Source organism: Coturnix japonica, chromosome 3 (assembly GCF_001577835.2).
Source record: "Coturnix japonica isolate 7356 chromosome 3, Coturnix japonica 2.1, whole genome shotgun sequence".
Lineage (NCBI taxonomy): Eukaryota > Metazoa > Chordata > Aves > Galliformes > Phasianidae > Coturnix > Coturnix japonica.
The window spans coordinates 39,744,872-39,757,276 of record NC_029518.1 but is presented as its reverse complement, the minus strand read 5'-3'; the positions used below and the strand labels follow the sequence as shown (position 1 = coordinate 39,757,276).

The 12,405-nt window shown below is 34.8% G+C and overlaps 1 protein-coding gene across 11 annotated transcripts in view; it reads left to right on the top strand.

The window, feature by feature from the left end:
- QKI (QKI, KH domain containing RNA binding) overlaps positions 1–12,405 on the top strand; it is a 138,069-nt gene that overhangs the window by 48,985 nt on the left and 76,679 nt on the right. For all 11 annotated transcript variants that reach the window (XM_015858036.2, XM_015858029.2, XM_015858030.2 and 8 more), the window contains exon 3: positions 5,375–5,491. In XM_015858036.2, the coding sequence (XP_015713522.1) occupies positions 5,375–5,491 (117 nt within the window). The remainder of the gene's footprint in view (positions 1–5,374; positions 5,492–12,405) is intronic.

Below are 12,405 nucleotides of genomic sequence, written 5' to 3'. Positions count from 1 at the left end.
TGTTGCAGGAATGTACATACTGGTATAGAGAACTTCGCAATATAGTAGCCCTGGGATGCTCAGGGATACCCTTTGAAAAATGTGGTAATTTAGTGTGGTTTTTTTTTTTTTCAAACTACTTTTAAAATTATAAATAAACTCTAAATATAAATAAAACCACTGATTTTTAGTATTCAAAAATTCCTATAAGGTCTGTCTTATTCTGCCGCCTTCAGTTTTTTCAGGGAGCTTTTCTAATGAGCAGCACGGTTATAAATGCACATTGCTCAAGATGAATCACAGTGTTTTTTACTGTAATCCTTCCTTGAAGTCATGGGAGCATGTGTTGCTCTTGTCCATGAGGGAAGGCTCTGGATGCTAATATTTTTATATATAATATGTAACAGACTTCAAAACACTTAAAGTTAACTTAGTGCTTTTGAGCATGAAGAACAATATTTTAGTAATATATTGCAATTATGTTGGTATCCTTTAGTTTTGCATTAAAAAATATGTTGCTTAAACATGCTTTCAATCTTGACTAAGCTTGTCTTATTCCTATAATAATTATCAGGTCTTGCTTGTAACAAGGTGAGTTCTCACTTAGCTTTGATTCTAGTATTAGAATGGTGTGGCTCAGATACACCCAGTAGATATAAATGGATATATCTAGCATAAGTAGATTATACGTGTCATTCACCTGCATATGTACTGTGGCATTTACTTTATTGTTTTGCTTAGAAAATAATAAAGGGATGAAGGGAATGTTTCTTGGGCGTTGTTGTCTGCTATTGCCAGTAGCTGTTTCTGGAAGAGATTTCAGGAAACAAGTACACTTTTCATCAACAGCTTAGCAACAACATTAAAGTTAGTTTGTATTAAAAAAATTAGATATGTTATTACTACTATCTACGTTCATTGTGTTGACAATGTTAATACCATCTGCTTTGTCAGCCTCCTCTCCCTGTAATATATCATTAGAGATTGGATCTCCTAAATAAAATTGCCAAATTCTACTGGAGCATGTTTAATCCTCAAAATACATGCTAATGCCATTAATGAAAGATTTTGCGATCTCAAAAATACTTTGGAAGCACACTTTTTCTATTTGGTTTCTTGAATATGAACTAATGGCACATATGTATAAGTTACCTTTCCATTCTTTGTTTTCAGTGGATCTAGTGTCATCACTGGATAAGCTGCAAACATGATACAGTTGTTTTTATTCAGTTGTAGTTCTCGTTACTGCTTTCTTTTGAATGCAGTTTCACTTTCGTAGCTGTTTTCTGTAGCAATGAGCATGGTGTTAAATCATCGCAAATAGGAAGGCATGAAGTGTCTTTCTATGCACAGGAAGAGGCACTTTCTTAACCAACGACTATCAAAAATGTGGCTGTATAATCTGTGTGGGATGAGGTGGCATCCGTAACTTGGAGTATTTTGATACAATATTTTTTGTGAAAGGAAAAAATGGGAGGGAGGGATGTAAATTTGAACTAGAAGGCTTTGTCATTCTCTCATGGTGATTCTGAATACAGGAATTTTTTAGCTACAATGTTAGTACTTCTAAGAGTCTTTGTATGAGTGTGTGTAAATATAAAAATATTATTTTTATTTATATATTTATATAAGTATATAAGTATATAAATTTATATAAGTATATAAATGTATAAATATATTTATATCACTAGAGCTTCTATATTGTCAGTATACACTTGTGATAAAGTTGTCACTTTGAGAATGGGTATTTGCTTATGATAAGTTAATTGAATAAACATTGGAAAATACTGTAACTAGAAAGCACATTGTAAAGTAGAATAAATTGCATGTTTATGTTTTTCTACTGTCCTATATAGCATTTAATATTTTCTAATAGATCTCCAAGCATCAGGTTATACCACGTGTCCTGTTTTCTTTACTAAAAATACTACAGAGCTCAAAGTGTAAAATCTTACCTTCTTAATATTTAATATGCTGTAGTTTCCCAATATTTCAAGCAGTTTTACATAGTTACAGTTTACATAGCTACATGGCTGTTATTTTTTGTTTTAAACTGTGCTTTTATTTTAAGATGATCTAAAAATGTAGTGGAAGCTATCTTCAAAATTTGCAGAAATACTGTCATAGTGCTGTCATAGTACTGTCATGACTTAGAACATCATCTTCTGATTGATGCAAAGACTTTTATTTCTTGTAAGTTTTGTGTCAGTATGTTGCTATTTTTTAAATTGGAAATAATGCAGTAGAAGATAGGTACGCATATTAATCTGTTTCAGTTAAATGCATAGACTACTTTTCTTCAGTAAAACCATACATACAAATAAGTACTCAAGAATAATTGTAATTTTGCCTATTCTTAGTTAATGTCAATATAGAACATCTTCTATTGTGAGGTACCACTGATATTTTACTTAACATTTAGTCTGAGTGCAAAGTGTTCATACTCAGCGTATTATATCTGTGGCGCAAATAAACTTGCAAAGGCATTTTTCAGTTTACTTAAAATTGGAATAGACTTTAACAACTCTTTAAATGCCATGTATAGTAAATCATGGAACACTTGTAATAATAAAATGGTAGAATAAATTAGTTTCTAATTGAGCAAATTAGTTGTCTAACCAAATGCATGTTCATATGCTATTTCTCTTGTGAGATTTGTTTATTTTAATCCAAACCTTTTCAAAATATTTTCCAAATATATATATATATATATATATGTGTGTGTGTGTATTTAATCAGATAAACTAGATCTTCATAACTTACTTTCAGGAGTGAAGGGAAAACACAAAATACAAAAAACATGGTAACATGTTTCTTAAGTTTTGCGTTCTTGTACACTGTTAAAATTAGTCATGCTTCTGTCTGTGAAAGCTTTCATTAATCAGCAGCTTTGAATTCTAGCATAGTTTGTTCTTGTTTTCCTTTTGTTCTAATGTAGAAGCTGATGAGGCATGGAAGCAATTTGAAAGCCATTGGTTTTCTTAGGTAATAGTTGCTCTATATATAAGACATATAAGACTTTTTTGTCGGAGGGTTTCTGATTGAGTCAACTTGTTGAATAGGACTGAAATTTTGTCAGCTTCTGGGAGTGTGTGTTACTGCACAGCGATCATTAAGATCCTGGACTAGGTCCGAACACTGGGATTCAGAGCAGCCCTTATTCTTTTCCTAATGTGTTTGACTCTACTTGAAAATTTAAGTGACACATAAGATACATTCGTACTTATACATGTCACAGAATTGGAATTCTAGTACTGAGTTCTGATGCTGAGTTTGCATAGGAAGATTTGAGAACATGATAAAAAATAATTTTGTTCTACTCTTCAAAAAACAAAACAAAAACATAGGAAAATGATTACGAAGATATATATACTTATACTGTGAGTAGAAGTGGTTATATAGAAGTTCAGTATAGACTTGTTAAGAACAGAGTGAATAATTTATTGAAAGAAAGAATTTGGTTGCTTGTTGCTTGGGTATTTTTTATGTGGAAGCAGTTAATCTTAGCACAGGATAGTTCTACTTCATTTTCTAACACACTCTCATTCTAACAGGCATTAACTAAATGCATTCGTTGTAGTGCAGTCTAGTCATCTTAAATTGATCAAAGCACTTTGTGAACCACTGATATTTATTTCTTATTAATTCACTAGGAGTATGGTGATCTCTGGAGGACTGGACAAATCCAGTGTGAGAATGAAGCTATAGGGAGTATTCCAAATTTAGACATCATGCAGTATTAGAATAACCAGTGTTCTTAAACACAGATTTGTATTTTGAAGATGGTGGAGAAGGAAGGTGGTAAGGAAAAGTGCAGTTGGGTGAGAGATCGGGGAAAAAAGCATGAGAAATCCTGAGTTAAAATGTGATTGAAACAGTTCTTTGATTTTGTCCAACGTATCTGTTTCTAACAAAGTTTACCGCTACGTGGCAGGTAAGAGAAGCAGTAGATACAGATACAGCTGGATTCTGATAAATCTTTTGGTACTAACTAGAAGGCTTAATCTGTACTGTTTTCTCAGCTGTGGTTTGGTAGTCGTCTACCTGTACCTAGTCTCTTCAGAAATTTTGTTAATGCTTTTTCCTGTGGAGCTCTCAGCTAAAGCTTTAATATGACACTTTGAGGAATTGAATGTTGACAGTGAGCTGTTAGTACAAAAGACTTGAGAATCATTTGTTAAAATAACAACTCACTTAAACCGTATTATCAGATTACTAGTGATGATAGAATCAACTGATGTTCCATCTCAAATGGAGTCTCGTCCCTTGTTTGGGAGTAACATTCTTAGTGGAGTAGAAAATAAGCTTAGAAAGTGTCATGCCAGGTACTTCTGAAGACAACTGAAATTCAAAACTAGTGTTCCTGATGTCATCAATGTGGAATTCTCTGTGTAAATGAAGAATAATGTAGTGTTGGAGAGTTGCATATGGGTACAAACCTGAGGAAAGTTGACAAGGCAAAAGTAATGAAGAACAGCATTTGGAATCAACAAGTATTGGGCCAAACACAAGAGTTGAAATTTTCAGGGATGGAGAAGGGTTTCTGGTCATCTGTGATGTGATAATAGAAATGTTTGTTAAATATGATTGTTCTGAGTAACTTAATTTTGTTGAGATCTCAACTGAAATACTACTATGTCCCAGCAACCTGCTTCAAGAAACCCTGTTTTATCTGCCTTTTTAATGTAACGGTGTTACATTAAACTTGTTGTTTCATTTGTTTGCTTAGCTAAAGGAAATGTTGAGAAGTGTTTGTTTTGGAAAATACTTCAATTTCTGTTGATGATTGGGTGGCCAGCTGGCAGTGTGCCGGCCAGGTAGACCCCAGTCAAAAAGTATGGAAGAGCAAAAAAAAAGACACACTTTTTCTGGATGCTTCTTAGCTGAATGTAGGGAGCAAAGCAAGGCTAGACCAAGAGACCTGTTAAGAAAAAGCTTTGTGGTGCCTTCATGAGACTGAACATACACCTGGCAACATAATAGTTCAACCACACAGATGTTCTGTGAGTGTCTGGTCATGCAATCAGAAATTGCTTCCTGTATGTGATGCACATTGTTAGCCTAATAAAGACTATGTATGTATGTATTTTGTGTAAGAGTTCATTGCATTTAATGTAGTAGAAGTTAAGAGTATCACTACCGTGGTCTGTGAGATTAAACTTAAAAGCCTATTTTCACCTGAAATCCTTATCTTCCACAGTTGGGATTGCCTAGGCATTTAATATATAAAAGCTATACTTACCTCATTCTTTCGCCTCAGGAATTTAGTGTGTAGTTCTAAATTGACTTAAAAAAGCAAACAAACAATATTTGTGATGTTTTAGAGATGGAAATACGTCTTTATATTAAATTTGTTTACTTTGTCTTATAGAAATACTTCTTGTTTTTCTTCCAGTTTAACTTTGTCGGAAGAATCCTTGGGCCCAGAGGACTAACAGCTAAACAGCTTGAGGCGGAAACAGGATGCAAGATAATGGTCCGAGGGAAGGGCTCAATGAGAGACAAAAAGAAGGTAAGCTCTTCAAAAGTCACAGAGTTTCATATGTAAGTTTCTTTCTTGACATGGGACCACGCTTCTCTTATTCATCTTATTTTTTTGTTTGTTTTTATTCAGCGTGCTTAATTACTTAGTGGTTTTTACAGACTTACTGGTTAACATAACCGACTTTGAAGAAGTTCAATATGCATGCAACATAGTGGTACAGCTGGGAGTCTAGCTGGTAAGGCTCTCTTCAGTAATGACCAGTGTCAGATGTTTCATGAGGCAAAGTTAAAATTCAAGTTAAATACATTTATTTAAGGAAGAGCTATTAATATTACAGGTGTCATTAAGAACTTTCTTCTCCTGGAGTACCAAAGGAGTGGTTAGTGCAAGTATGTGGATTAGAAAGTACATTAAATGTGTTTATGGCAGTGGGTTTTGTCTGAACGAGCGAAGAAACACTGTATTTCTGAATTTTTTTTGTGTTAAAGTAGAACTGGGATATGTTTTAGGCTGTTCGTTGCCCTGTTCTGCAGTTTACGTAGGTGGCTGCGAAAGTAATTCCTCCTGTTTAGTTCCGTGGGATCTACAAACATTTGCAAAGAGCACAATGATGCTGTTTGACAGATAAAATTCTCAACTACAAAACAGTTCTATTCAACATAGTCGCCACCTTTAGCGCTGCATTTTTGGCAGCAATGAACAAGAGCCTGAATGCCGCACTCAAAACTATTGGCACCAACTGAGGTGACCCACTGTTTCGGGGCTGTTTTGTTATGCACTGTTGCTAGGAAAATTTTGCCCGTACAGTCCATCTTTGGTTGACCGAAACAGATTAAAATCAGGAGATTCAAAATCCAGACTATACTGTGGGTGTGATAGGACGGTCCAGCCAAGATTGGCAGTGTGTTCCATGGTCTCCAGACTGGTATGGAGTCTGGCATTGTCAAGCTGCAAGAGAAAAAGTTTCTTCTCTGGTCTAAATATGGAAGTTTGAGCTTTCAACTTAGCATTGTGTTGTAGCAGTCAGAGCTGATGGTTTGTCTGGGTTCTAAGAAATCAAGAAGGATCATCGCTTTCTTATCCCAAAAGACAGTGCATATCACTTAGCCCACTGCTGGCTGTCTCTTAAACTTTTTATTTGTTGGAGAATTCACGTCGCCAACCAGCAGACTGCCATTTTAACTTGGGCTTCTAGTGGTGACACCATATTTTATCCTTGCTAATGATGTGATCCCAGGAACTGTCACCTTCCGCTTCATATTGATTCAATAGTTCCTGGTAAACTTGCATGCAGTGTTCTTTCTGTTACCGTGTGAACACTTATGAGAGCCACCTGGCAAACACTGATATTCTAGTATTGCCATTATCATTTCTAATACATTGAAGCTGATATTGAGCTTCATACACAGATCCCTTTTTGTGATCTTCCAATTCATGCGGATGAGCTGATGGAGATGCTCTTTGTTTTATGGTGACAGCTGTGCACAGTCATCTGGAATATAGTTTGTCTTTCATATTGCTTTTGCTGATGTGCATCACTTGCCACCTCAAAGCTCACGGCCACTGTTTGGTCTCCATAAACGTTTAGCAAGGATTGATGAATGTAAACGTACAGTTTTGTTCAGCGTGAAGGAATTCAACGGTACACCTTTGCTTCATATGCACTTCAGTGTCAGACGCTATTTTGTTGGCCTGCCCATCTGCTGCCATCTGTTGCATGACAACAAAATGTGATGGGATATTTGTGAGAAGGTTCGGACTCTGCTGCCATACCATCAACATCCACCTCTGACATCCTGGGCCATCACAATAAAATAGGAAGCGTTACCTTTGAAGCAGCCCTTCTATATCTGCTCTGTGTAATTAGCTGTACTTTTCAGGATAGTCATTGTGAATGCTAAGTTATTGTGATGTTGGCTCCTGGAAGTTATTTCTATTTACAGTTTTATGTTGTAGCTATTTCCCCTTCCCTCTGGTTGTTAGTGCTGAAGTTGCCTCAGTATCACCAATTCAGTTTTGAGATGTACAATTAGTATGATGACTTCTATTTGTTCCAATAAATATTAATTCTTAAAGTTCTTTCCTAAGGAAACATTTTCTCATTAGTCACATAATACAGTGTATTCATATAAATGTAACATGGAACAGTTAGAACCATTTAAAATGCCCACTTAGAAACCTCTGGCTTTCCAGGACTTATAATCACGACTTTCAAACTTCATGTGTTACTTCATGTTTTCATAATCTGTTGTAATACTTTGACCTACATTTCTGTTATTCCACTATAGTTATGTTAGGCATTTAGATTGCTAGCTTTTGAGCAAATGTTTACTCTCATCAGGGAAATTTTGGTGATACTGTTTTAAATTATGTTTGATCTATAAAGAAGTTGAAGGATTTTTAAATTTTTTTTTAACATTCTGTTTCTCCTCCGGAATTCTTTCCAGCTCTTTTTTTGAATGGAGATCTAACATACAAACTAACCCTATTATTTTGGCGCTTTGAATTGTGAATGGATAGTAGAATTTGAAGGGTTTTAAAATATGTTTCCCTACAATTGGAGGGTATTATAGGTCATATACTGCAATGAGAGGGAAAGGTCTACTTATTGGTTTATACTTTTTTTTTCCTATTCACATAGATTTTAAAAGACATTACATATTTATCAATAAGAGGGTTCTTAAATTCTGCTCATAAGTGATGTATATTTATTGTTGCTCCTCTGTTTTTGGAGGGAAAATTTTAAGACTGAGAAAGTTTATCAGGAAATAGATTATATATATATATATTTAATTAAAAAAAATTCTGGTTCACTTATACTTGTAGATATTATAAACTAAAACATTTAGGCATCAGTTCTTCATAAAACCCAAACTTAATGGTCTTGAAATAATACCTTGTAGTGAACATACTTACATTTCAGATAGATGTAAACAGTAATTCTCTGCTATGGAGTTGTAGAATTCTTGAAATTCTTCCTAGTGCCCCATCCAAGTTGTGCTTTCCATGCACAACTGCAGACTGTTTCCTCTTATTCTAGCCTCCAGATGTTATCTTGTCTTAATGTCTCTACTCAAGCAAGGTTGCCTGGGATAGGTTGGTCAGGACAGTGTCCAGACTGCTGTTACATTTAATGTCCATGATCTCCCTCCTACCTCTGTGCTTCAGAGACCATCCTTTCCTGTAGAGAGTAGTTTGGGCAGTTTTACATATTGTGGAAGTGGTATCTTTCGGGTCATTTCCCACACTCTTCCCACCGTTTTTTTAAATGGCTACTCCTAATAATAGTTAATGTGAGTTTTGTTTTTAAGAAAAAGCATAAAGGACCTGGGAACTCTTTCTGAGTATGGGTCCACTTACATGCTTTGTTTTGTGTTTTGTTTAAGGCCAGTAAGAAATTGAAAGCTGTCTCAGGGACTGGTTGCAGTTGCACCAGCTAGAAGTTTGTACCCATGAAGTAATATAGACAGATCTACTCAGTGCTTTAATGTCTATAAGTCTTTATGTAGGTTGAACAGAAAGGTGTTTCGGCACTTCAGACAATGAATCGTTCATGGGATGTAAGAAGCAATGTCTTATGTTGGTTGTTTACAAATTGAACAGGAGAAGCTGTAAGCTGTTACCTTCTCTAAGTTATCTATTGTCTGATATTTTTGGAGTGCAGAGTACTCGACCGTTGAGGTGTGTGTTGAATATCTAATGACATATAAAGTATTTGAATAATATATTCATTTAATTATTACAATAACAGTTTAATGTTGATTGAATACCAAACAACAATCAGTGCAAAGAAGTTTTCTTGACAAAACATATTTCCATATCATCCATTTGTGATCTTGTTTTTAGATCTTTTGCTATCCTGTATTAATATTAGGCGGTAGTTTACCATCTTCATTCAAATAGTGACTTTTTTTTTCTATATTGTGTACACTGACGTTGTTGCTGCAGTAAGAAATATTTCTTAATCATTTATTATAATGTAGTTTGTGATGCATCCTGTTCCTCAGTAAGGTGTTTCCTCTAAAAATAAAGAATTGAAATTCAAGACATGATGTTCACAAACAGGATAAAGTAAGAAATGGTGACACTTATCAATTTGGAGAGTAAGTACTTGTCATGCTATTTGTTCTTATGTCTCTTCCTAATGAATTGTGATTACAGATGAATTCTCTAGATTTGCAGTGCAAGATGTCCAAGTTGTTTGGCAATTAGTGCCAATTGTTTATAGAAGGGAAATATTCAGATTTTTTTCCAGTTTTTGATGGAGTTGCTGAGAAATTTCTAGATCAGAGCTGAAGGTTATTTTTTATTATTATTATTTCCTATGTGTATTTCAAACCTACAAACCTGATATCCTGGTGCTAGTTATAGTAGAAGCCTTATTGGATCTTGCATGGAATCCATCTGTTTTCTTCTATTTTTTTTGTTGTTGCTGGTGGCTGGAGATTCAAGGAGAAAATAAGGAAAGACTGGCAGTGATAAATAGTGCTGCACAACAAAACCACCCTGTGTTGTTCTCTAGAAAGTTTTAGTCTGTGTGAGCCTGTGAACAGAAGTAATTAATTGAAAGTCTTAATCACATGGCTGAATCACTTGAACTAACATCAGGTCTTAAAACTTGCTGACATATTTCCCACAGAAGACAGGTGAAATCGTCAAAATGCTTGTATCCAATGTTCGGCTGATGATCAGAACATCTCCCTAGGCAGCTTTAGACAAATTAAAAAATAATAATAATAATAAACCAACTTTAATTACCAAGCATATTTTTATTAGAACCTGGAGGTGCTTGAAGGATATTATAGAGAAGGGGAAAGGGGTTGCAAGCATTCATTGAAAATTAATGAATGTGTGGTTTTATTAAGAACAATGCTTTTTTTTTTCTTATGCCTGTACCCTCTCTGTAGTGAGGAAGAAAATGCTAATGTTCACTCCAATAGTGGAGAATAATAGTAATTGCAACACCAATAAAAGATTGATGTTTTGATAGAAGGGAAGCCTGACCATTTATGGATAAGTAAAACGTTTTTTTCATCAGCTTATTGGCTGTACATACATTCCATGAGATGTACACTGATGCAAGCATGTAGGGAGTCATGTCTGTGCTCTCTTTTCTCACTGACTGCCATTATCTCATTGAGAGGGGTATTCAGCCCAGTAGCATCAGGCTACTGGATTGTGCCAGCTGTGGTTGATTACGTGTTTTTCCTGTTTCTTTCCAGCTTTTAATCAAGGAACTCCTCTATAACATCGTACAAGGAGATATTGTTTTCCCTTCAGAAAGAAGCATCTTAATAGAAATTATTTTTGTTCCTACAGTTGGCTATTTCAAAGAGGAAGGTAGACATCTATGCAGTTACAAAATTAAGGAACTTGTTGGTTTTATCCATTGCAGCAGGTTCAGATCTCTTGCTCTCCCCTCTGTAGTTTGATTATTTGGTGAGCTGATGTGTTGTTCCTGAGCTGCAGCACACTTGTTCATGTATTGGTGTTTGCTTTTCAAGCTGAAATTATGTGAGGTGTCAGGAAAGACAAGCTCTTGGTTAGTACCAATCTTGAACTTTGGCAGATCACCTTTGATAAGAGTTGTCAAGTAAATACATATGTCAGTCTTGGACTCTAAAGCTTTCTTTCACAATAAGGCTGAAAATGAATTAGAAGTTATCTGTGGTGACAATACAAAGTTTGAGGAAAAGATTTAAGAGTAGAAGAATTTACCTGCTTTGTAATGTCTATGTCTACTTGCCCTATAGAATTGAGTTACTACGTATCTGTGATGTTTTAATACCTCTTAGTCTTGGAAATACCATCAGATACACTCTGATTTCCAGTTAAACGTCTTCAGATCAGTTTAATTTAAATAAAGTGTAGTTATTGACTCTAAGCACTTCTATGTCTCGTTAATTAAAATTTTTTACTACAGTCCTGATAGGATGCTCAACTTCTGCCTTCTGTGAAAAAAAAGTGTTATGTTTACAAATAAAGCTATGGTGTTGGCATTTATGTTGAAATTGAACAACTTTACAGTATGCTAAAGATATTCAGTGTTTCAGATTGAGAGTCTAACCAGCCATCATTATTCATGTCTTGTGGGAACAAATTGTGTGGTTCAGGCCTGTTGACTCTAGAAGCTGCCTTTACACATAAGCATGCTGCTGCGGTTTGACAATTTAATATATCTGTGTTAAGAAATCATGGCAGTTTCAATAAGAAAATCTACCACTAGCTGTGAAGGTGTTTTTTGAGTACTTCTCTATACAACTAGGAATAGTTAAATATATATATATTAAAATTCTTTATAGGATTGATGACAGAAGTATGTGATGAAGTCAAAATAAATAAGAAAACAGCTTCCATTTCTGAGCATAGAATTACTGTCTTTTCATGAAAAATAAAAAAAATTGTATTTTTTTACATGAATGACATTTCTGGAGGTCAGTTGCTTGCTTTTGCCTTTTGAACTGTTTGTTAACTGTCAGGCTTTCATAGATACTTATTGTTGAGGATGCCATTTGTTAAAATTGTTTGATTTCTGCTTCATAAAACTCCCTGACAGTGGCAGTGTCATCTGGTCGTCCAGCATGTTGCATTTTGTGGATCATGGTTTGTTAATTTTTGTTGCGTGTTAAATCTGCAGCTTGTCAATAGCATTGAGTACCAAGCTGATGATAACAATAACCAGTGACTGTAACCAGTTTGCATGGCTATACACTAAAAGTTGTTGTTTGAATAAGCTGTTCAGCTAAGGCTGAGATTTTACTGGATCTACTTTCTCCAGGTGAAAGTAATATATATTATTACATATAATATATATTATATGAATATATATTTATTATTCATTAAAAAAAAGGCTTACTGCATCCAGAATGCAATTTTGAGAGTAATAACTAATAAGTCTAATATCTAACAACACAGAGTGAAATATCATGTAAATATATTTT